This window comes from Pelophylax lessonae (genome assembly GCF_965119305.1).
Source record: "Pelophylax lessonae genome assembly, chromosome: 1".
Taxonomy (NCBI): domain Eukaryota; kingdom Metazoa; phylum Chordata; class Amphibia; order Anura; family Ranidae; genus Pelophylax; species Pelophylax lessonae.
Window position 1 is genome coordinate 523,218,235 of NC_138768.1, and position 26,903 is coordinate 523,245,137.

Below are 26,903 nucleotides of genomic sequence, written 5' to 3' on the forward strand. Positions count from 1 at the left end.
AGGACATCCTCTCTCCGTCGGGTAAGAACTTGTACTCGGCTTTTTGTAATCATGCAGCGCTGCCAGTGTAAAACACAGCCACTCCGATCCTCCCGAGTCCCGATCCTCTCAATTCTAACCCCTCCGCTGATGACAGAAGGAAGCAGACCTCTTCGGCAGTCCAGATTAATGGGGGCACACTCACTGGTCAATCTGCATTAATGGGGGCACGCACACTGGTCACTCTGCATTAATGGGGGCACGCACACTGGTCAATCTGCATTACTGGGGGCACACACACTGGTCACTCTGCATTACTGGGGGCACACACACTGGTCACTCTGCATTATTGGGGGCACACACACTGGTAACTCTGCATTATTGGGGGCACACACACTGGTAACTCTGCATTATTGGGGGCACACACACTGGTCACTCTGCATTAATGGGGGCACGCACACTGGTCACTCTGCATTATTGGGGGCACACACACTTGTCAATCTGCATTAATGGGGGCACGCACACTGGTCAATCTGCATTAATAGGGGCACGCACACTGGTCAATCTGCATTAATGGGGGCACGCACACTGGTCACCCTGCATTAATGGGGGCACGCACACTGGTCACTCTGCATTAATGGGGGCACACACTGGTCAATCTGCATTAATGGGGGCACGCACACTGGTCAATCTGCATTAATGGGGGCACGCACACTGGTCACTCTGCATTAATGGGGGCACGCACACTGGTCACTCTGCATTAATGGGGGCACGCACACTGGTCAATCTGCATTACTGGGGGCACACACACTGGTCACTCTGCATTATTGGGGGCACACACACTGGTCACTCTGCATTATTGGGGGCACACACACTGGTCACTCTGCATTATTGGGGGCACACACACTGGTCACTCTGCATTATTGGGGGCACACACACTGGTCAATCTGCATTATTGGGGGCACACACACTGGTCACTCTGCATTATTGGGGGCACACACACTGGTAACTCTGCATTATTGGGGGCACACACACTGGTAACTCTGCATTATTGGGGGCACACACACTGGTCACTCTGCATTAATGGGGGCATGCACACTGGTCAATCTGCATTAATGGGGGTACGCACACTGGTCACTCTGCATTAATGGGGGCACACACTGGTCAATCTGCATTAATGGGGGCACGCACACTGGTCACTCTGCATTAATGGGGGCACGCACACTGGTCACTCTGCATTATTGGGGGCACACACACTGGTCACTCTGCATTAATGGGGGCACGCACATTGGTCACTCTGCATTATTGGGGGCACACACACTGGTCAATCTGCATTAATGGGGGCACGCACATGGTCGCTCTGCATTAATGGGGGCACGCACATGGTCGCTCTGCATTAATGGGGGCATGCACACTGGTCATTCTGCATTAATGGGGGCACGCACATGGTCGCTCTGCGTTAATGGGGGCACGCACAATGGTCGCTCTGCATTAATGGGGGCACGCACAATGGTCGCTCTGCATTAATGGGGGCACGCACACTGGTCAATCTGCATTAATGGGGGCACGCACACTGGTCAATCTGCATTAATGGGGGCACGCACATGGTCGCTCTGCATTAATGGGGACACGCTCTGCATTAATGGGGGCACGCACATGGTCGCTCTGCATTAATGGGGGCATGCACACTGGTCGCTCTGCATTAATGGGGGCACGCACATGGTCGCTCTGCATTGGATGGGGGCAAGTTTTGGGGAATGCCTTTTTTTGTTGTTGGCGTTCTGTATTTGGAATTTGACGGTCACTTTTACGGACCTCGGACTGAATGGAAAATTTGTAAGTGGACCTTTCAAGTTTACATTTGAGTACCCCTGATATAGACAGATCTTCCATGTTTGTAAATACGTGTCCTAATTAAGTTGTGTTTGAACTGTAGGCAAAGTAGGTCAAACACAGCCTTTTCTTGTCGAACACAGCGTTTTCCTTTCAAAAGTAGCTGCATTCATTGGAACAGAAATTATAGCATTTAACTAGAATGTCCATCGACATGAACTCTAACAGAAATGTAAAAACAAACTTAAAGCGGAGTTCCGGGCAGAGAAACAATTTTTTTCTGAACATACCCCCGGGACAGTCAGGGCTAGCACATTCCACAATGGCTAGCCTCTGATCTGTCCCGGTTCGCACTTACCTTTTAGAAGAAATACTTACTTAGAAATTTTCTTCCACAGCGTTTCCATCTCGGTTGTGGGCAGCTGAAGCCGGCACGGTCCTCTTCTCTGTCTTCTTCCGCGTCTTCGTGTCCCAGAATGCACTGCACCGGCCCCTCTCGTCACTTCCGGTGCGGCGCCGCATTCCTAAACAGCTTCTGGGCATGCCCAGAAGCTGTTTAGCAGGGGAATGCGGCGTCGCCCGGAAATGACGAGCGGGGCCGGTGCGGCGCATTGATTCCTGGGAGCGATGACGTTTAGCTCCCAGGAATCATCGCGAGGCAGGAAGTGACGAGGTGAGCCTCGGCGCTGGAGGAGGAAGCTGTCATAGGTGAGTATTTACGATCTTCAATAAAAAGGTGAGTAAAAAAAAAAAATAACTATCCAATTCCTTTTCAGGTGAGGCATACCTAGCGGAGGGGCACAAAAAAAAAAAATCTTTTTTGTGCCCGGAACTCCGCTTTAATGGGGATATGAGTTTGTATATTGAATTTTGCATTCCCTATTATCTGGGGAGGCTCACAATAACAGTTGTGAGATCTGGCTGGTAGTATATAATAGTGGTAGTGGTAGTTTTAATGCCCGCTCAGTATTCCAGTGTGCTAATAAGTTGGAATGCCAACCAAGACAGGGACCATAAAGCTTTAGGCTATTACCCTATTTGTACTAGCTTAGGGTCCAATAATAACAAAAAACATTACAGGAACTATACTGTTGACTAATTAGTTACAGTATCTCACAAAAGTGAGTACACCCATCATTTTTGTAAATATTTTATTATATCTTTTCATGCGACAACACTGAAGAAATTACACTTTGCTACAATGTAAAGTAGTGAGTGTACAGCTTGTATAACAGTGTACATTTGTTGTCCCCTCAAAATAACTCAACACAGCCATTAATGTCTAAACAGCTGGCAACAAAATTCAGTACACCCCTAAGTGAAAATGTACAAATTGGGCCCAATTAGCCATTTTCCCTCCCCAATGTCATGTGACTCATTAGTGTTACAAGGTCTAAGGTGTGCATGGGGAGCATGTGTGTTAAATTTTGTGTTTCGCTCTCACTCTCTCATACTGGTCACTGGAAGTTCAACATGGCACCTCATGGCAAAGAATTCTGAGGATCTGAAAAAAAGAATTGTTGCTCTACATAAAGATAGCCTAGGCTATAAGAAGATTGCGAAAATCCTGAAACTGAGCTGCAGCACGGTGGCAAAGATCATAGGACAGGTTATTAGGACAGGTTCCACTCAGAACAGGCCTCACCATGGTCGACCAAAGAAGTTGAGTGCACGTGCTCAGCGTCATATCCAGAGGTTGTCTTTGGGAAATAGACGTATGAGTGCTGCCAGCATTGCTGCAGAGGTTGAAGGGGTGGGGGGGGGGGGGTCAGCCTGTCAGTGCTCAGACCATACACGGCACACTGCATCAAATTCGTCTGCATGGCTGTCATCCCAAAAGGAAGCTTCTTCTAAAGATGATGCACAAGAAAGCCCGCAAACAGTTTGCTGAAGACAAGTAGATTAAGGACATGGATTACTGGAACCATGTCCTGTGGTCTGATGAGACCAAGATAAACTTATTTGGTTCAGATGGTGTCAAGCATGTGTGGCAGCAACCAGGAGTAAAGACAAGTGTGTCTTGCCTACAGTCCAGCATGGTGGTGGGAGTGTCATGGTCTGGGGCTGCATGAGTGTTGCCGGCACTCGGGAGCTACAGTTCATTGAGGGAAACATGAATGCCAACATGTACTGTGGCATACTGAAGCAGAGCATGATCACCTATCTTCAGGGACTGGGCCGCAGGGCAGTATTCCAACATAATGACTCCAAACACACCTCCAAGACGACCACTGCTTTGCTAAAGAAGCAGAGGGTAAAGGTGATGGACTGGCCATGCATCTCTCCAGACCTAAACCCTATTAAGCATCTGTGGGGCATCCTCAAACGGAAGGTGTAGGAGCGCAAGATCTCTAACATTCACCAGCTCTGTGATATTGTCATGGAGGAATGGAAGAGGACCCAAGTGGCAACCTGTGAAGCTCTGGTGAATTCCATGCCCACGAGGGTTAAGGCAGTGCTTGAAAAATTATGGTGAACACACAAAATATTGACACTTTGGTCCCAATTTAGACATTTTCACTTTGGGATGTACTCACTTTTGTTGCCAGCGGTGTAGACATTAATGCAAAGAAAAAAGAGAGAGAGAGGCGCCTCTAAGTGCGGACCATAAATACATTTATTGAATAAAATTATATGCACTCACATATGTGCGTGTGTAAGTGACATCTGTTGAAAAACCCTCCTGGGATATTCCAAGATAGTTCGTCAGGGAAGAGGTCATCCAGTCTAAGCTAACCCCTCTGCAGGATCGGTCTCCTCTTCACTGCAGCCGGCAGTGACGGCGAAGCTGAAGCAGGAAGCGTCCTTAGATGAAACCGAGGCTTGGTCAGCTGGAACATACGGATGACGTCACCAAGATGCGACACGTTTCCGAGCGTGTGTGCTGCCGTGGGACAGGCAGCCGCGCTCCTTCATCAAAGCAAGGAGATAGATCCATATCCTTGCTTTGATGAAGGAGCGCGGCTGCCTGTCCCACGGCAGCACGCACGCTCGGAAACGCGTCGCATCTTGGTGACGTCATCCGTATGTTCCAGCTGACCAAGCCTCGGTTTCATCTAAGGACGCTTCCTGCTTCAGCTTCGCCGTCACTGCCGGCTGCAGTGAAGAGGAGACCGATCCTGCAGAGGGGTTAGCTTCGACTGGATGACCTCTTCCCTGACGAACTATCTTGGAATATCCCAGGAGGGTTTTTCAACAGATGTCCCTTACACACGCACATATGTGAGTGCATATAATTTTATTCAATAAATGTATTTATGGTCTGCACTTAGAGGCGCCTCTCTCTCTCTTTTTTCTTTGCATTAATGTCTACACCGCTGGCAACAAAAGTGAGTACATCCCAAAGTGAAAATGTCTAAATTGGGACCAAAGTGTCAATATTTTGTGTGTTCACCATAATTTTTCAAGCACTGCCTTAACCCTCGTGGGCATGGAATTCACCAGAGCTTCACAGGTTGCCACTTGGGTCCTCTTCCATTCCTCCATGACAATATCACAGAGCTGGTGAATGTTAGAGATCTTGCGCTCCTACACCTTCCGTTTGAGGATGCCCCACAGATGCTTAATAGGGTTTAGGTCTGGAGAGATGCATGGCCAGTCCATCACCTTTACCCTCTGCTTCTTTAGCAAAGCAGTGGTCGTCTTGGAGGTGTGTTTGGGGTCATTATGTTGGAATACTGCCCTGCGGCCCAGTCCCTGAAGATAGGTGATCATGCTCTGCTTCAGTATGCCACAGTACATGTTGGCATTCATGTTTCCCTCAATGAACTGTAGCTCCCGAGTGCCGGCAGCACTCATGCAGCCCCAGACCATGACACTCCCACCACCATGCTGGACTGCAGTGAAGAGGAGACCGATCCTGCAGAGGGGTTAGCTTCGACTGGATGACCTCTTCGTGCCGAACTATCTTGGAATATCCCAGAAGGGTTTTTCAACAGATGTCCCTTACACACGCACATATGTGAGTGCATATAATTTTATTCAATAAATGTATTTATGGTCCGCACTTAGAGGCGCCTCTCTCTCTCTTTTTTCTTTGCATTCAGTTTTTGAGAACCCCTGGCTCATTGGTTCTGGACGGCTGCCATAAATGCTGGACTTTTAATGCTCCCCCCCCTCCCCCCTGTGCAATTTTATATATTTATACCCATTGGACAATTATGGACTGATTTGGACTTGTGTTTTATTATGTAGCCAAGCGCCTGTCATATGTTTTTTGGTGTAGACATTAATGACTGTGTGTTGGATTATTTTGAGGGGACAGAAAATTTACACTGTTATACAAGCTGTACGCTCACTACTTTACATTGTGGCAAAGTGTAATTTCTTCAGTGTTGTCAGATGAAAAGGTATAATAAACTATTTAGAAAAAATATGAGGGGTTTACTCACTTTTGTGAGATACTGTATGTATAAGTGTTTATTAATTTATGCTTGTTTATTTTGCGCTCTTTGGGTTCCTTCATCTATTTGTGCAGTTTTTTAATGAAGCCAAAACCAGACACTTTTTGAGGTTCCATTGTCCTCTCTTGTTTTTGTTGTAGGTTCTGTGGGTAATGACATTGCCAACATGATTAAGCTGTTTGAAAACTGCTATGAATATATTGTAGAACACGAGTGTCTTATCCGGATCAAAATAGCAACAGTAAGTCCACAGAAATGTGCGCCTCTCAATTTTTACAGTGCATGTTTCATGAAAAATAGTATCTCCATGTGATAGACCAGCTGTTTCTTGCAGGATATTTTATTATTCCTATTATCCGATTAGGGCTTGATTCACACTGATGCGGTGTGAAATGATGCGATCTCACAGTGCGATTTGTGTTTTTGCAGGAGTGAATTTATTGAGATTTGTGAAGGGACTGGGCATACCTGGAGATTAAATTTGCATCGCAAATGCATTAATTGCTCACAGGACACTTTTTTTTAACCTGTTAAAAGTCACACTGCATTGATGTGAATGGCCTTCATAGAAAACAATGTATTTTCAGATGTCGTGAATGTATGAATTTCGGATCGCATCAGATTTGCATCAGTATGAACCGGGCCTAAAAATACTTAAATGAGTGTGAATATGTATAGGAATAATACACTTAGCAGCCCTTACATGCCCTTGTAATAATTGCAGCCATTTGCAAAAATGTAAGCAATACCTAGAAAATATTTGTTTAATTATCAAAATTACTTTAAATAATTAAAGCGTTTGTAAACTCTTATTTTATTTTTTTTTTAAATAAAAAACAGGTTTATATTTACCGGCTTTATGCAATGCAATTGCACAGAGCAGACCGAACCTCCTTTTATCGGGTCCCTCGCCAGCGCTTCTGGTTTCCCCTCTTCTCAGTGTGCCACCATAGGAAGCTGCTTTCTGTCGTATCACACCTGCGGGCTCAATCCTGAGCCGTGCTGCCTGCGTATCCTAGACCCAGACAGCGAGGCTTGACTTTGCCCCCACTCCCTCACAGAATTTGACTGACATTGGCTCCCGCTGTTCTTAGCCAAGCCTGTGAGAGAGGGAGGAGCTGCTACAGATGGGCACAGCGCTGGATTGAGTGAGGATTAAATATAAGGGGGAGTAAAGCCTCGTACACACGATCAGATTATGGGACGAATTTTCGTCTGTTTTTTGTTGCATGCTAGTCTCACATTGAAAGTAAAGAGGTAAATTGTTTTATATGTATTCTCTGGTTTCCGAGCATGCGTAGTCTTGCTCTTATGATTTTTTTCTGACAAACATTGTATTGATTAAACAAAAATCGGACGTTGTGTTCAGGTGCGTAAAATTTTTATAGCCTGCACGTTCAGTTTTTGTCATACAAAAATTCGTAATCGGCTATCGAAAGCACTATACTAACAATCCAAAAATCGGCAGAGCGTCCGTTGAACGAAATTTTACTTCTGATTTTTTTATCGTGTGTGTGGGCCTTTAGGGGGCATACTGCTATCTAAATGTTTTTTACCTTAACAACTTGACCTCCGGAAGGTTTTACCCCCTTCGTGACAGGGCATTATATGCTTTAAAAAACTGTGGTACTTTACCTGGCAATTGCTCAGTTATGCAACACTGTATGCCAATGAAATGTATATATTGTTTTCATACAAATAGAGCTTTCTTTTGATAGTATTTGATGAGAGCTGCTGTTCACAGCACAAGGCTCTGAATGAACAACACAGTATGCCATTCTTTCAGATCGCATGTGCTAGTGATGTCACTGGCGGCTTGACAAGTAAATATCTTCTAAACGGTGCACGTTTAGGAGAGATTTACTGTACCTTTAGATAAGCCTTACTATAGGCCTACCTATAGGTAAAAATTATCCATGGGAGTTTACACCAACCTTATAGGAAAGTGGAGCCTGCACTTGTTATTCCAGTATACATGAAAGTGGCTCCTGTGGACAAGTCCATTGTTTCTTTCCACAAATTCAGATATACAGTATTAGTTCTAATTCTAAACCCCACCAGAACATGCAGCATCCTCAATTCTTCTTGACATGGATTCCACATTTCCCAATTATTTGTTTGAGGTTCTCATCCACGTTAACATGATGGCATCACACAATTGTGTGGCATCTGCATATTTCTTAGTTGCACATTCATTCAGCGAATATCCTGTTATACCACATCCCAAAGGTGTGTTTGTTTGGATTCAGATCAGGTGAATAATATACACTGCTCTAACAAATTAAAGGAACATGTTTTATTCAGAGTATAGCATCAAGTCAAACTCCTGGGATTTTGATCTGGTCAGTTAAGTAGCAGAGGGGGTTGTTATTCAGTTTCAGTTGCTTTGTTGTTAATGAAATTAACCACTTGCTGACCAGCCCGGCTGCGTGAAATGACGTAGGGGTACGTCGGTCACGGGAGTGGTGCTGGGGGGTAAACGCCAGCGCACTCCTGCCCCCACTAGGCAGGGGGGATGCCGATCCATGGGACCGGCGGGCGTGATTGCCGCCAGGCACCCGCGATCGCTCCCCGCTGAGAGAGGAGGACGGTCAGCTGTTGTAAACACAGCTGATCGTTGTTCTCTCTGAAATGATCAGAGCGCCTGTGATCCTTTTATAGAAGATTACAGGTCTCTATGATCCTTTCACAAGCCCATCAACCCATACAGTTAGAAAACACTCTCCTAGGCTCACACTTAACCCTTTGACCACCCTTGGGTTAACCCCTTCCCTGCCAGTGTCATTATTACAGTAACAGTGCATATTCATGGCACTGATTACTGTAGTAATGTCACTGGTCCCCCCAAAAGTGTCAAAAATGTCAATTAGGGGTCTGATCTGTCCGCCGCAATGTCGCAGTCCCGCTAAAAATTGCAGATCGCCGCCATTACTACTAAAAAAATTTCCCTACTTTGTAGTTTGTAGACGCGATAACTTTTGTGCAAACCAATCAAAATACGCTTATTGCGATTTTTTTTTTTTTTTTTTTTTTTAACAAAAATATGTAGCAGAATACAAATTTGCATAAAGGGATGAAAAATTTAGATTTTTTTAAATATTGTGGGTTTTTTTTCAGAATTGTCGCTCTGTTTATTTATAGCACAAAAAATAAAAATCGCACAGGTGATCAAATACCACCAAAAGAAAGCTCTTTTTGGGGAGGGGGGGGGGAAGGATATCAATTTTTATTTGGGTACAGTGTCGCAGGACTGCGCAAGTAACCCAGTGCAGAATCAAAAAAATGGCCTAATCATTAAGGACGTAAATCCTTCGAGTCCAGATCTGGTTAACAGGTGCACCAGATGGGCAACAATAATACGATCTCCAAAACAGGAATGGTTTTACAGGCGGAAGTCACTGACATTTTTTTCCCTACACTGACATTTTTTTCCCTACTCACATTGTTTGTTTTTATACATCCGTTTATGTTTATGACAATGTGTTATTGTATTGTGGTGTGCCCAAGGCTCGGTTTTCTAGAGATTTACATGTACTTACTGATTTACTAGCAGTATGTGCAGTGTTTTTAACAATGTAATACTAGTCCTGTAGGATGTTTTAATTTGGAATTGCACCTTTCCCATTCCATAGTATGGTATCTGTATAGATCAAAGACTGTAGAGGAGTAATTAGCAATCAGCTTCTAGTTCAATATCAGTTAGAAGCCTATTACGGTTTTCCTATATAATTCCCTTATTGAAGATGGCGCCCCTAGAGGCCTGAGGAAGGAGCGCATGCTCCGACAACGCGTCGCCTATTACGTCATCACGCCCTATGCCGCTATCCGGAAGCCGGAAGTACGCCGAAGGAAGCCCCGACATCTCCCGCAGTGTCCCCAGGGTTCGGAGAAAGCTGCTCCTCCATCCGCTTGAGCGGATCGCACGGCGGATCGGTCGGATCCTATCCATACAGGCACCCGGACTACTGATCTTCTGGATCCACCCCAAGGCTACCATATACTGCTGATCTTTTTCTTTGTCCTGTGAGTATATAGTGTGCTGTGTTCTAAATAAACTTGAAGTCATATTACACTAGAGTGGCGCCTGTCTTCTCTTCCAGTCTGTTACAAGGTTCTCTTCTTACTTGGACAGAGCAGCCTTCAAGTGATTATAAAAGACTTTATGGTTGTTATGGACTCAGCTGGACTTTGACATTACGTCATTATTCACTCATTTCCATAATATTGTAATTTGTTGGCAATTGATGGTGTCCCTCCAACTTCCTTTTGCGCCAGTATACACCCCCTATTATATGTTATTGGGAACATTGAGATGGCCATTTTATGTCCGGACAGTTTCCTTGGGCTGTTGCCTGGTTCCGGGAGTTGCGAGACACTTGAGGGGCCTCCCTCCTCCCCCTTCACCCCCGATTGGGAGCGGGAGTCTGGGCGGCTTCCCCGCTGTGCCTCGGCGCCACCTCTTCCGTGCCGTTACGTGTGACGTCAATTGGTGGCGTCATCGCGTCGACACGTGATTTTCAATCTCGCGCCCAAACATGGGGGGGGGGGTTATCTGTGCCACTATCCTGGACGCTTTCTCGATCTGGGATGTGGCAGTGCTTCCTCCACTTTTTGAGCGTGGACGTGACGCTAGGAGCCCTTACTGTGACCGCTACTGGGTACTTACTAATGACATTCCTTTTGCCTAACACTCCGTATCTTTCCTTCACCTTTCATGTCTCTCTACTCGAGCACCTCACACGCTGTATTACTGGTACACTTGGTATTACCCCCTCTTGGTGGTTTGGTCTGTAACTAATTATTTACCTATCTCCCCACTGATTTGTTTTTTTTCATCCTTAAGATATTCTTTTGTTTAATCTCTTTTGATTAATTCACCTTAGCACAGATATATCTCCACATCTATGTTACATTTTTGTCACTGTAGCACCAGTGAACACCTCTATATTAACCTGACACTGTTTACTCATATAGAAACCCCTGGAGACCAATATCTGTGATACCATCACTCAATACTTCGGTTACCCACATGTACCCTGGAATGCCTATTTGGTATGCCCTGAGCCACGGTTTGGGCCTCTACAGCTCCCGGAAAACAGACCCCCTGGCCTTTGGACTATGGTCCACATTATCCTCTTTTATACTTACCTCACCTTGAATGCTGATTTGGGGTGCTTCTGCTCCTTATGAGTGGAATTTATCCACAAAATGCTTCAAGCTTAATAAGGATGTGTCCCCCATTAATATTTTATATTTGGATTTTATACATGTTTATCATCAATGACCTTTCTTTCCCAATGTATATCCCATCAATTTTGTATGATCCTGCATTTAGGATGTTCCTTTATTGCCTCTTTGACTGAATTGTCACATGTATGTAACTCATGTATCATGCATATATTGCTCATGTTATAATGTTATTTACAATTTGATACATATTCAATCTTTTACCTTTTATCAGATGATTGTACCAATTTATCATGCCCACCGACTCCACACACCTCACACAAAATCCCGTTTTCTTCCCCCCTTCCCGTTTTATCCTACTAGTTATGCTGGGTTATCGGCTTCCTCAAGAGTAATATCATTATTACGTTATGGATTATACTTATCAATTACATATTATACCCATTATGCCGATCCCACTGTACCGTTCCAATTACCCATTTTATTCCCCTCCCCTTATATATATATATATATATATATATATATATATATATATATATATATATATATATACAGTGGGTACGGAAAGTATTCAGACCCCCTTAAATTTTTCACTCTTTGTTATATTGCAGCCATTTCCTAAAATCATTTAAGTTCATTCTTCTTCCTCATGAATGTACACATAGCACCCCATACTGACAGAAAAACACAGAATTGTTGACATTGTTGCAGATTTATTAAAAAAGAAAAACTGAAATATCACATGGTCCTAAGTATTCAGACCCTTTGCTGTGACACTCATATATTTAACTCAGGTGCTTTCCATTTCTTCTGATCATCCTTGAGATGGTTCTACACCTTCATTTGAGTCCAGCTGTGTTTGATTATACTGATTGGACTTGATTAGGAAAGCCACACACCTGTCTATATAAGACCTTCCAGATCAAAATGCATGTCAGAGCAAATGAGAATCATGAGGTCAAAGGAACTGCCTGAAGAGCTCAGAGACAGAATTGTGGCAAGGCACAGATCTGGCCAAGGTTACAAAAAGATTTCTGCTGCACTTAAGGTTCCTAAGAGCACAGTGGCCTCCATAATCCTCAAATGGAAGACGTTTGGGACGACCAGAACCCTTCCTAGAGCTGGCCGTCCAGCCAAACTGAGCTATCGGGGGAGAAGAGCCTTGGTGAGAGAGGTAAAGAAGAACCCAAAGATCACTGTGGCTGAGCTCCAGAGATGCAGTCAGGAGATGGGAGAAAGTTGTAGAAAGTCAACCATCACTGCAGCCCTCCACCAGTCGGGGCTTTATGGCAGAGTGGCCCGACGGAAGCCTCTCCTCAGTGTAAGGCACATGAAAGCCCGCATGGAGTTTGCTAAAAAAACACCTGAAGGACTCCAAGATGGTGAGAAATAAGATTCTCTGGTCTGATGAGACCAAAATATAACTTTTTGGCCTTAATTCTAAGCGGTATGTGTGGAGAAAACCAGGCACTGCTCATCACCTGTCCAATACAGTCCCAACAGTGAAGCATGGTGGTGGCAGAATCATGCTGTGGGGGTGTTTTTCAGCTGCAGGGACAGGACGACTGGTTGCAATCGAGGGAAAGATGAATGCGGCCAAGTACAGGGATATCCTGGACAAAAACCTTCTCCAGAGTGCTCTGGACCTCAGACTGGGCCGAAGGTTTACCTTCCAACAAGACAATGACCCTAAGCACACAGCTAAAATAACGAAGGAGTGGCTTCACAACAACTCCGTGACTGTTCTTGAATGGCCCAGCCAGAGCCCTGACTTAAACCCAATTGAGCATCTCTGGAGAGACCTAAAAATGGCTGTCCACCAACGTTTACCATCCAACCTTACTGTAACGCTCCTTGCGTTTCTTATAAGGTGTGGATTTTCAGCTGCAGAAGTAGTTCCACGTCTGTAGTCATGTAGGAGATATGCTGAGATACCAATCCCAACCTCAATGACTCATCATGTATGGAAGGTCTTATTTCAGCCAGTAAATACACACAGTAATTAAGCTGGTTCCTAGTGTGACTTTATATACATGTGGTAAGACAATGATAAAGGTCTTAGGGATAGGTTTGAGTGGAAGTGGTAGGTGACAGACACTTGAGGTGAGACAGTGCAGATGGATGCAGGAAGGGTTAGCGATCATGTATGATAACAGATGACAGAGTAGCAGGTGCATACAGGAGAGATCAACCCAGTGCAGGAAATAGTAGCAGTAGCCTCAAGAGCTAGCAATCTAGTTATGCAGATGTAAAAGACAGTCCTTGCTATGCAGAGCTAAATAGTGTAAGCCTAGTACAAGTCTATAGAGATTTCCCCTGTGGGGTACTTAGCACTAATAGGGATAGCCGAAGGATCGCTCAGGAGATGCGGATGATCCAGTAGCAGGATGCAGGGATCAGCGCAGCGAGGTTCGTCAGCGAGGAGAGCTTGCAAGCATGGAAGCTTCAAGCAAGATTAGTATCCAGGTACTGGTGTTTGAACGAACACATGTGAGTGAGAACCGACGCCCTAAATAGCCATCTAGTCCGGCGCTGGGTGATGACAGCTTCAGCCTTAAAGGGAAACACACCTATATGTGTTTCTTCTGTCTAGGTAGATGGAAATCACCCGGAATAAATGTGATAGGAGGCACTGAGAGTGCCAGAACCTTACATTACCCCCCCCCCCCCGTAAGGCCGGCTCCGGAAGGCCTCTAAGGCTGGTTGTTGATATAAGAATCACATGAGACTGGTTGCCGATGCGAAAATCGGAAGGAAAAAAAAATTTTTTTTTTTTTTTTTTTTTTTTGCCGATATGAGAATCGGAATGAGACTGGTCTCCGATGCGAGAATCGGATAAGACTGGTTGCTGATATGAAAATCGGGAAGAAAAAAAAAATTGGTTGCTGATATGAGAATCAGATAATACTGGTTGCCGATACGAGAATCGGATAAGACTGGTCTCCGATATGAAAATCGGAAAAAAAAAAAAAAATGGTTGCCGATATGAGAATCGGATCAGGTTGGTAACCGATCTGAGAATCGGATCCCTTGTTGCCGATATGAAAATCGGATCAGGTTGGTAGCCGATGAGAATCGGATCCCTTGTTGCCGATATAAAAATCGGATCAGGTTGGTAACCGATGAGAATCGGATCACTTGTTGTTAGGGTGTCTGCTACATGGACCCCTCACTAGAATCGGACGCATAACCATCCGAAGTAATCCTAGTAGACCTAGCAACCAATGCTTCTTCAAACATCCTCAGATCCTTCCTACATACCACCGTGCCATTAGAAGCACGTACGCAGTCAGGTGCAAGAATCTCTGTATTTTCATCGGAAGCCAGAAATGTGCTTGCAAAAATAGGAGTATCCTCAGGAGGTGGTACAGGAGGGTTTTTTGAACGTGGTATAAAGTTCACTGGAGTTGAAGGAATATCTATTCCAATATTTGTTAATTTCTGGGTGTCCTTCACTGATATAGAACGGGGACAGGGCTGGCAACAGCCTTGATAATTTCCAGGCTGTTTTTCAGGGAAGACCCTTCGGATTCGCCTGGCCTCCATTGGGAGAGCCTTAGGCCTATGGGGTCTGGTTGGGCAGAATGTAATGAAATGTCCCCCTTCACCACAATAAAAACAAAGGCCACAGATTCTCCTGTGATCTCTTTTTTCTTGTGAGGACAACCTAGCATGTATGGCACCAATCTCCATAGGCTCCTCATCCATCTCTGTAGGATCAGGGTCCAAATGGGATGTGTCAGAGTGACAAGGTCGACTGTTTGAGGCAGGCTCTGACCATGACCAGGCAGGATCACCATATCTACTAGGTCTCCTTTTTTCCTTAGGTAGCCAGGGTCTGTGGTTACCTGGAGCGGGTTTAGGAGTGGGGTCAATAGCTGAATTCTGAGAAGAACTGGATAATGGCATTTCCATTTTTTCAGACTTCCTTTCTCGTAGTCTTCTATCTATGATGATACTGAGTTGTATCAATGTATCCAGGGTTTTTGGCATCTCTGCTCGGGCGAGCTCGTCCTTGACGGCTTCTGATAGGCCAAGCCTAAATTGGGTTTTCAGAGATGCATCATTCCATCCTGAATCAAGGGTCCATCTCTTGAATTCTGCGACAAAGTCTTCTACAGGCCTTTTTCCTTGTTTCAAGGATCTTAACTGAAGATCGGCAGTACTCTGCCTATTGGGGTCATCATATAGGCTAGTGAGCTCTGCCAGGAACAAGGCATAGGAGTTGAGAAGCTGGTCGTTTTTTTCAAAAAGAGAATCTGCCCAGGCTCGAGGATTGCCTGATAGGTAAGAAATAATAGTACAAACCTTAATGTGATCAGTAAGGTAGGTACGAGGTTTTAGCAAAAAAAGTAACTCACATGCGTTTTTAAATTCGCGAAATTTTTTGCGATCGCCTGTAAATACCAAAGGGGGATTTATCGTGGGTTCAGGAGACTGTGCAGAGGTAAGTTGTGTCAGTCTAATTACCTGCTGCAACAGAGCCTGATTGTCGTTTTTCAATTCAGCAAGTGCGTGTATTAACGCAGATACCTGCTGTTTTAATTGTGTCACCTGAGTGGCTACTTCTGCTGAATCCATTTTTTAGGTTCGTTCAATCTGTAACGCTCCTTGCGTTTCTTATAAGGTGTGGATTTTCAGCTGCAGAAGTAGTTCCACGTCTGTAGTCATGTAGGAGATATGCTGAGATACCAATCCCAACCTCAATGACTCATCATGTATGGAAGGTCTTATTTCAGCCAGTAAATACACACAGTAATTAAGCTGGTTCCTAGTGTGACTTTATATACATGTGGTAAGACAATGATAAAGGTCTTAGGGATAGGTTTGAGTGGAAGTGGTAGGTGACAGACACTTGAGGTGAGACAGTGCAGATGGATGCAGGAAGGGTTAGCGATCATGTATGATAACAGATGACAGAGTAGCAGGTGCATACAGGAGAGATCAACCCAGTGCAGGAAATAGTAGCAGTAGCCTCAAGAGCTAGCAATCTAGTTATGCAGATGTAAAAGACAGTCCTTGCTATGCAGAGCTAAATAGTGTAAGCCTAGTACAAGTCTATAGAGATTTCCCCTGTGGGGTACTTAGCACTAATAGGGATAGCCGAAGGATCGCTCAGGAGATGCGGATGATCCAGTAGCAGGATGCAGGGATCAGCGCAGCGAGGTTCGTCAGCGAGGAGAGCTTGCAAGCATGGAAGCTTCAAGCAAGATTAGTATCCAGGTACTGGTGTTTGAACGAACACATGTGAGTGAGAACCAACGCCCTAAATAGCCATCTAGTCCGGCGCTGGGTGATGACAGCTTCAGCCTTAAAGGGAAACACACCTATATGTGTTTCTTCTGTCTAGGTAGATGGAAATCACCCGGAATAAATGTGATAGGAGGCACTGAGAGTGCCAGAACCTTACACTTACAGAACTGGAGAGGATCTGCAAGGAGGAATGGCAGAGTATCCCCAAATCCAGGTGTGAAAGACTTGTTGCATCTTTCCCAAAAAGACTCCTGGCTGTATTAGATCAAAAGGGGGCTTCTACTAAATACTGAGCAAAGGGTCTGAATACTTAGGACCATGTGATATTTCAGTTTTTCTTTTTTAATAAATCTGCAACAATGTCAACAATTCTGTGTTTTTCTGTCAGTATGGGGTGCTATGTGTACATTCATGAGGAAGAAGAATGAACTTAAATGATTTTAGCAAATGGCTGCAATATAACAAAGAGTGAAAAATTTAAGGGGGTCTGAATACTTTCCGTACCCACTGTATATATACATACATACATATATATACATGATTAGGGATGGAGGCAGCTAGCCTTGGAGATGTGCACTGCCTCGTTGAAAGTCCCAAATGTTAGTAGCGCTGTATCTTTCTATTCATTTATGACCCTTCTATGTGCAGTGATTCACACATTTTGATATAGCTGCTGCAAGTATTATATTGTATACTAGTGTGCAATTCCACACATAGTCGCACTGATACTTTTACTTTTTTGATTACTGACACTAATTTGTTTTAACTTTAAGAGTGCACTGGCAGCCAGCAGGGCTGTCCTGGGAGTGCAGGGGGGTGGGTGGAGGCTGCTATATAATGTAAATTGGCTGTGTTATGTCGATGGGGGGCTGTGTTAGGTCATTTGGGGGCTATTTCAATGGGGGGCTAATGTCAGTGGGGGGCGGTGTTATGTAAATGGGGGCTGAATAATGTAAATAATGTATAATGTCTGTACATTGTTCAGACTTTCCTATATGTATGCAGGCCACAACCAGGGTCCAGGGAAGTTTCCTTTAAGAACAGATGAAAATAAAAATGATTCTTTAAATTTTGACTGCTTGATTGTTTTTTTTTTTATAAAGTTTTGAAAACCATTGGGCAGTGGGCTGAGCATGGGCATTGGGCAGTAATTGTGATGCATCCCGGAATCGAATAGAATCGCTGCCTTGATAATTGTAATCGAATTGAATCGTGAGACGAGTGAAGATGCGCAGTCCTAATACAAACTACCTAGTACCATTTTGAGTTGCTGCAATGAAATTTCAGCAAAATGGACTAGCCTGCTGCATCATTTTTCACTTTGATTTTCGGGGTGTCTTTGAATTCAGCCCACTGTAGGTTGATCATTTTCATTTCCATCAAACAATGTGGCATCCTTTTTGTTTCTAACACATTACCTAGTCCATGTCAGTATAGATATCCAGCATGATATTTTTCCACATTGAGATCTGATGTGTTTTCAAAGTGTTTCTTTAATTTTTTTTGAGCAGTGTATATACCTAAGCAGAAATTGAGATTTATATTCCCAAGCTATATTTTGTACGGCCTGTCCAGTTTTTGTTAGCTTCTGCATGTTGCAGCCTTAGCTTCTGGTCTTGGCTGACAGGAGTGAAACCTGACGTGGTCTTCTTCTGTTGTAGCCCATCAATCTCAAGGTTTAACAGCTTTTCTGCTTACCATAGTTTTAATGGGTTGTTATTGGAGTCACCGTAGCCTTTCTATTAACTTGAAGCAGTCTGCCAAATTTTCTTCAGACCTCTATAATTAACAATGCATTTTCCATGTGCAGAACTGCCACTCACTGGATAGTTCTTTGTTTTTGCCCGCTTCTGAGTAAATAATATAAACTGTTGTTTATGAAAATCTCAGGAGATAGGCAGTTACAGAACTATTCAAACCAGCCCATTTGGCATTGACAATCATGCCATGGTCAAAACCACTGAGAATACATTTTATTCCCATTCTGGTATTTGACATGTGTGACCTGTATTTACATTATATAGCTAAATATATAATTGAATGAATAAGCACGTGTACAGATGTTCCTAATAAATTGCTTGATGAGTGTATATTATGATTGGCTTTCCAATAGTTTACATCTGCGGACGTCTTCATTTTATCAGTGTTAGGGCACTTTCACTGATCTGCTGCAAATTGCATATGTAGTTTTGCTACGATTTTACCGTGTTTGCAGTGCAGTTTTTAAAGGACATGTGACTCAAAACTGCACCAAAAACGCATCGCAGGCACATTTTTGCCGCATTTTTCATTGCTTTCAATGGAAAAGTGCATTTTTGGTGCGTTTTTTTTTTTAGGTCCCCAAACATGCTCCAAAGATACTGCAAGCAGGAAGTGCATGGCCCCAGTGTGAACACATTCATTGGTTTTAACCACTTACCAACCGCAATACTTATATATATGTTGTGGTTGGCAAGTGGTTTACCAGGATTATTGCTGAAGATCTTAGCCATGACCCCGGTACCATTTTTTCCAGCAGATTGCCGGCTTTCTCATGAGCCACTGGACTGGTTTCCGAATCGGCGGGAGGGGACATCCCATTATCCCCCCCACCGCCGCTCGCCAGTGAAATGATCTGACAGTGCAGCCAGCTGTTCCCATAGGTGGTCGACCAATGACCTTGGAGGACTGGAGCGATATGTCATGACGTCACTTCGGGCCCAGGCTGGAAGAAAGAAAAAATAATAATCAAAGCGATTTTTTTTTTTTTTTTTTGATCTTTTGCTTTTAAAGGTAAAAAAGAGATTTGGGGTGTTTTTGAATGTTTACACTCCTTGTTATAGGAATAAAAGTGATTAAGAAAAAATAAAATGTAAACGGACAGTGTGAAAATAAAAAAGGAAAATAAATAATAAAAGAAAAAAAAATTTAAAGCACCCCATTCGTCCATGCTTGAGCACAAAACGGTAAACTATATTTGAATCACATGTGAGGTATCGTTGTGAACCTTAGAGTGAGAGCAATAGTTCTAGTGCTAAACCACCTCTAACTGTAACTCTAAACAGGTAACCCGAAAGGCATTTAAAGAGTTGCCTATAGAGATTTTTAGTTAACGTAGTCTGTCGCCATTCCACGAGCGTGCGCAATTTTAAAGTGTGACATGTTAGGTTTCTATTTACTCGGCGTAACATCATCTTTCACATTATACAAAAAAATTGGGTTAACTATTATGTTTTTTTTTTTTTAATTCATTAAAGTATATTTTTCCCAAAAAATTGCGTTTGCGAAACCGATGCGCACATACCGTGTGACTTAAAAAAATTGCAACAATCTCCATTTTATTCCCTAAGGTCTTTGCTAAAGAAAAGTGTAATGTTTGGGGGTTATACTGTAAGATATTTTACTAGAAAAAAATACTGCCAAGTGCCAGAAAAAGCAAGTAGTTTAGGAAAGCATTTTTCTTGACTTTTTCAGGCAATTATTTTTAACATAAAAGCAGTCCTAGAGATACTGCTTAACAATTCATCATGTTTTTTTAAATACTGCCCATTATTAGCGACTGCACAAACAAAAGATTTCCCAGCACCTTTACTAACTAGCCTACAAAAGAAAAAAAAAAAAAACAAATTGACACTGTCTACGAGCACTTTCCCACTGATCAACTGCAAAAGCATGGCAAAAATGCATTTGCAGTGCAGTTTTTAAAGGATGTGACTCCTTTTTACAGCATTTTCTATTGCTTTCAATAGAAAAGGTGCGTCTTTTGTGGTGTTTGTGGATGAGGCTCTTTATCTTCTCAAATGGTAAAGCTGCCCATTCTTCCTGGCAAAAAGCCTCCAGTTCCTGTAAATTCTTGGGCTGTCTTGCATGAACTGCCTATTTGAGATCTCCCCAGAGTGGTTCAATGATATTGAGGTCAGGAAACTGAGATGGCCGCTCCAGAACCTTCGCTTTATTCTGCTGTAGCCAATGACAGGTCGACTTGGCCTTGTGTTTAGGATCATTGTCATATGTCCCATACGCAGCTTCCGGGCTGATGAATGCAAATTTTCCTCCAGTATTTTTTGATAACATACTGCATTCATCTTGCCATCAATTCTGACCAAATTTCCTGTGCCTTTTTAGCTCACACATCCCCAAAACATCAGCGATCCACCTCCGTGTTTCACAGTAGGAATGGTGTACCTTTCATCATAGGCCTTGTTGACCCTTCTCCAAATGTAGGGTTTATGGTTGTGGCCAAAACGCTCAATTTTGGTCTCATCACTCCAAATGTCTTTGTGCCATAAGGTTTGAGGCTTTCTTCTGGCGACTCGACCATGTAGCCCATTTTTCTTCAAGTGTCTCCTTATTGTGCATCTTGAAACAGCCACACCACATGTTTTCAGAGAGTCCTGTATTTCTTCTGAAGTTATATGTGGGGTTTTTTTGCATCCTGAACAATTTTCCTGGCAGTTGTGGTTGAAATCTCAGTTGGTCTACCTGACCATGGTTTGGTTTCAACAGAACCCCTCATTTTCCACTTCTTGATTAGAGTTTGAACACTGCTGATTGGCATTCTCAATTCCTTGGATATCTTTTATATCCTTTTCCTGTTTTATACAGTTCAACTACCTTTTAGAATACTTTTGCTTTTCCCATGACTCAGAATCCAAGAAACGTCAGTGCAGCAGTGGATGAAAGATGCAAGGGTCTGTCAGGAGTCCAGAAACTCATTGACATTTTATACACACACACACTAATTACAAGCAAACAGATCACAAGTGAGGATGGTTACCTTTAATAGCCATTCAAACCCCTTTGTGTCAACTTGTGTGCATGTTATCAGGCCAAAATAACAAGGGTATGTAAACTTTTGATCAGGGTCATTCTGGTAGTTTCTTTTGTCATTAGGATTTAAAAAGAGTAAACATAGTTGACTGATAATAAATGGCTTCAGCCAAACACTAACCATGAGTGAAAGAACCGTTTTTGTGTTATCATTCATATTCTCTGAAATATGACCCAGAAATCATAAATTCTGCCAGGGTATGTAAACTTATGAGCACAACTGTATGTGTAAAGTGTGCTGCTTTTTACTAATGATCTCTCAGTTTTCCATCCATGCATTGGGTCCCATTAGAAGTCCACCAAGAGCACGATGGCAACTGAAAGAGTCCAATGTGTTCCCACCCCAAATCCAACAAGCAAGCTATACAAGAATGGCAATCACTCCTATTTATACCTAGCTTTTGAAGTAAGGTGTACATGAAAGGGCAATGCACAGCACAAACAAACAGAAGATTTCCCAGCACATTTACCAGCTAGCTTGCAAAGAAAACAAATTTTCTAACAATTTATACAACAGGTAAAAAAAGTATTAAACATGTCACCATTTTTCTAGGTAAATCTATTTCTAAAGGTGCTATTGACATGAAATGTTCGCCACATGTCGGTAACAACCCATGCAATCCATACATAGAAAGAAACCAAAACAAATATGTTCAGAAATTAAGTTATGTGTAATAAAATGGAATGACACAGGGGAAAAATTATTGAACACACTAACTGAAATGTATTCAATACATCATACAAAATCCTTTGTTGCTAATGACAAGACACCTCCTGTATGGAAAAACTAGTTGCATGCTTTGCTCGGGTGTAATTTTGGCCCATTCTTCCACACAAACCGTCTTCTAATCTTGAAGGTTCTGTGGACCTTTTCTATGAACTCTGATCTTTAGTTCTTTGCGTAGATTTTCTATTGAATTCAAGTCAGGTAATTGGCTGGACCATTCTAGCAGTTTTATTTTCTTTCTTTGAAACCAATTGAGAGTTTCCCTGGCTTTGTGTTTGGGATCATTGTCTTGCTGAAATGCCCACCCTCGTTCATCTTCATCATCCTCGTAGATGGCAGCAGATTTTTATCAAGAATGTCATGATACATTTTTCTATTCTTCCTTCCTTCAATGAGATGAAGTTTGCCAGTACCGTATACTGAAAAACAGCCCCACACCAAGATGTTCCCACCTCCAAACTTCAGTGTTGATATGGTGTTTTTGGGGTGATGTGCGGTGCCATTTGACCTCCAAACATGGTGTGTATTATGGCATACAAAGAGTTAAATTTTGGTCTCATCTGACCGGACTATATTCTCCCAGTATTTCACAGGCTTGTCTAAATGTTGTGCAGCAAACTTTAACCACTTCACCTGGGCAGACGTCATATGACGTCATGGGGTTTAAGTGGGGATATCTGAATGATGCGTGCAGCTTCAGGCATCATTCAGATATCATTTTTTTCCTCAGGCGATTCCCTTCACTATAAGATCAATCATAGTGGCTGAACCGCCACTTGATTGTTCTTACAGGCGGCGGGAAGGGACATCCCCCCCCCCTCCCCTCTCCGGTGCTTTTACTGGCTCGCCCGTACCTGGCAGTTTCAATACTGCCGAAATCTCTGCATTCAGCTGAGATTGTTTTTTTTTTTTTTCATGCTTTCTAGCCTGTAGGCGAGATATGAGGTCTTATTGACCTCAGATCTCCCTATAAAGAAGACCTGTCATTCACTGATCCTATTACAAGGGATGTTTAAATTCTTTGTAATTGGAATAAAAGTGATCAAAAAAATAAAGATGAAATGGAAAGTGTAAAAATAAAAATAAATGAAATAAAATAAACAATAAAATCTTTTTTTTTTTAAAGTGCCCTCATCCCCGTTAGCTCACATGCAGAAGCGAATGCATGCGTACGTCGCAGCCACATATGTAAACGACGTTCAATCCATACATGTGAGGTATCGCCGCGAACGATAAAGCGAGATCAACAATTCTAGCCCAAGATCTCCACTGTAATTCTAAACTGGTAACCTGTAAAAAAATTTAAAGCATCGCCTATAGAGATTTTTAAGTACCGAAGTTTGGCATCATTCCACAAGTCTGCTTAATTTCAAAGCGTGACATGTTAGGTATCTATTTACTTGGCGTAACATCATCTTTCATATTATACAAAAAAAATTGGGGTTAATATTTTTTTTTTGTTTTGTTTTTTAATTCATTAAAGTATATTTTTTCCAAAAAATTCCATTTGCGAAACCGCTGCGCAAATACAGTGTGACCTAAAAAAAATTGCAACAATTGCCATTTTATTCCCTAAGGTCTCTGCTAAATAAAAGTATAATGTTTGGCGGTTATACTGTAAGATATTTTACTAGAAAAAAAAAGGCCAAGTGCCAGAAAAAGCCTGTAGTTATACAAAAAAATTGGGCTAACTTGTTTTTTTTTTCTTTTTGTTCACAAAACAGTTTTTTTTTTTCCAAAAAAACACGTTTGAAAAATTTCTGCGCAAATACCATGTGACATAAAAGGTTGCAATGACCGCCATTTTATTCCCTAGGGTCTCTGCTAAAAAATAATGTTTGGGGGTTCCAAATAATTTTCTAGCAAAAAAATGATGATGATTTACATTTAGGAGCGGAGTGCCAGAAATCGCCCGGTATTGAAGTGGTTAAACAAGCTTCAGCATGCTATTTTTTCTGCAATTAAGTCTTGCGTGGTGAATGCGCATACAGGCCATGGTGGTTGAGTGCATTACTTATTGTTTTCTTTGAAACAATTGTACCTGCTTATTCCAGGTCTTTCTGAAGCTTTCCACTAGTGGTCCTTGGCTCTTGGACATCTCTTCTGAGAATTCTCTAGTCTTAACGAGGAGCACCTGGTCTTGGCCGGTTTATGGTGAAATGATGTTCTTTCCACTTCTGGATTATGTCCCCAACAGTCACTCACTAAAACCTTCAGAAGTTTAGAAATCCTTCTGTAACCAATGCCATCAGTAAGGTTGGGAAGGTCTTTGGCTTTACCCATCATGAAATGTGTGACACCTTGATAATGAGACACTTTTTTCTAGGCCATCAGTTGAGACTGAACCAGCTGATATTAATATGCACTGCCAAGGGGCAGGATTGCTTTCTAATTAATGATCTATTTCAGCTGGTGTCTTGGCTTTCCATGTCTTTTTGCACCTCCCTTTCTTCATGTGTTCAATAATTTTTCCCTGTGTCATTCCATTTTAATACACATAACTTCATTTCTGAACGTATTTGTTTTGGTTTCTTTGTATGTAAAGATTTCATTTGTTGTTACCGACGTGGTGAAAATGTAATGACAATAGCACCATTCGAAATCTATTTACCTAGAAAAATGGTGACGTGTTCGATACTTGTTTTACCCGCTGTATAATTAGTGGCTACATTTAGTAGTGTTTAATAACTAAAATGCCAGATTATAAATAGTGTTTGTTATTAAGCCGACCTATAAATATCTATTAAGGTTTACTTTTGTATTATGCTTCCTGGAAACACCTTACTGTATTTGCATTGTTTCATAATTTGTGTTGCGCTGTCTGTGTTTTCTAACTTGGGATCAATTTTGCCAACACAGCTTGTGTGCTTTGGCTGCCTTACATTGCTCAATCTGTTCTGCCTTGCTTGCTGTGCTTCTTCCTTTACCATCTCCTCTGAGACAGCAAGAAGAAAGGAGCTACCTTGTGACAACATGGAGTGGGGATCAGTCTGCATCTTTGTGTTTGGAGCTTTTGTGTGGTTGATTGTGGGACTCTACTTCATAGTTTGCGTTGCTGCTTGTTACTCTGCCTGTTGCAAGTCCAGAACGTACGATCCTGAGATTCTGGACTCCTTACAGCACTCTGGCAATGTTATCAATACTAGGGAAGTGATGTGAAGCGCATCATGAAAGTTAAATTCCCTGTTGTACCTCGGCAAATCCATTTTGAAGGTAGGACTTTGGTGTGAACACATTTTAAAAATCTTGATGGAGCAGAAATAACTTAATATAATTAATTTAAACTAAGCCTAAATGTTATTATAAGCTATTCTTCTTACTGATATAATATTATGCCTATGTCAGCCATGTTATACTTACCTGACAATGCATGTGGATCCTGGTAGTAGTACTGCCATGCAGTGTGGTATATATGAGGAGGAAGTGTTACTATTGTAAATGGTATCTCCGTCAAAGGCAGCCGTGTTTACAGATCCTAAGCTGAAGTTGAGGGTTAGAAGTAACACTAGAGATTGAAGAGTCCAGGGCATTGTTAGGTATTAATAGGCTGATTTAAGCTTATAAAGTTGTATTTTACGTTCAGGTCCACCTAAACATTTTTACCTAGTTTCCTTGGTTTTCCTATATATAGGTATATCATTTTGACTGATGGTACATTACACATGTGTACACACAGCAAAGCATGAAATGCTGATATTGTGGGGTGAGTGTTGACTTTTTGTTCCTGGTTCAGACCTACCCAGGAAATACATTAGGGGAGCAGTGACCACATGCACACACATAACAACTTAGTTTTGTTTACATTTAGGCCACTTTAAAGAAGAAGTATGGGATAGGCTAAATAATTGACAAATATTACCATAATCATGAATCCACTGTTATTTTTTCTTCCCTCCCCCCTTTTTTTTTTTTTAGCACGGACAATAAATGAATTTATCATGTAGGTCCCAGTAATGGTCTATTTGCAGTTTGAAAGTTAAAAGGGGGCTGTTACAACTTCAGCAATCCACCCCCTCTTTCTGTCCGTTGTCTACTAGGAGATGTGGCCTCGGTACTGAACAGGCACACACTTGAACAGTAAACAAGTTCAGGCACAGGCATAGTGGAAAATACATATTTGGTATAGACTTGGATAGATTTAGGGGGAGGTGTTGGAGAAAGCTGTGCCCCTCATCCTCCATTGAAGCTGTGCTCATTGGGCTCCTTGTCACATCCACATAGTGCACACTGTATGAGCACAGGCAGCACAGCTCCTCTCCCTCCCCTTGCTCCTTTTACACAGCTCAGATCGAGATGCCTCTATCTGGAAACTGCTATGCTGCACAGCTGTTTTTATCTGGGAACTTCAGAACTGCAGCATAGTAGGCAGCTACACAGTGTGCAGATAGAAGATGTCTGTATGAGAACCAATCTGAGCTGTGTGAGAGGAGGAGGAAGGGGAAAAGGGAGAGAGCAGATGGCCCAGAACCTACATTAATCAGAGGAGAAGGAAAGGTGGTTGTCAGCATACGAATCTAGAGAAGATTGCAGCCCCTCCCACAGTTTTTTTACATTGTTTTTAACAAAAGTTTGCACTCTTCAGAGGGCTGGAAAGAGTTTTTTGTATTAGCAGCTCACAGGGAATAGGATGAAGCTAAAAAAAAAAAAAAAAAAAAAAGAAAACCTATATATCTCTTTTAAGTTCCCAGTGCTGTGATGTTTTACCGGTAATC

General features: G+C 42.6%; 1 protein-coding gene across 1 annotated transcript in view; it reads left to right on the forward strand.

Annotated features, from left to right (window-relative positions):
• The window catches only part of MRPL1 (mitochondrial ribosomal protein L1), a 96,072-nt gene that overhangs the window by 47,872 nt on the left and 21,297 nt on the right, over positions 1 to 26,903 (forward strand). The window contains exon 7 of the mRNA XM_082266885.1: positions 6,356 to 6,456. Coding sequence (XP_082123011.1) covers positions 6,356 to 6,456 — 101 coding nt within the window. The remainder of the gene's footprint in view (positions 1 to 6,355; positions 6,457 to 26,903) is intronic.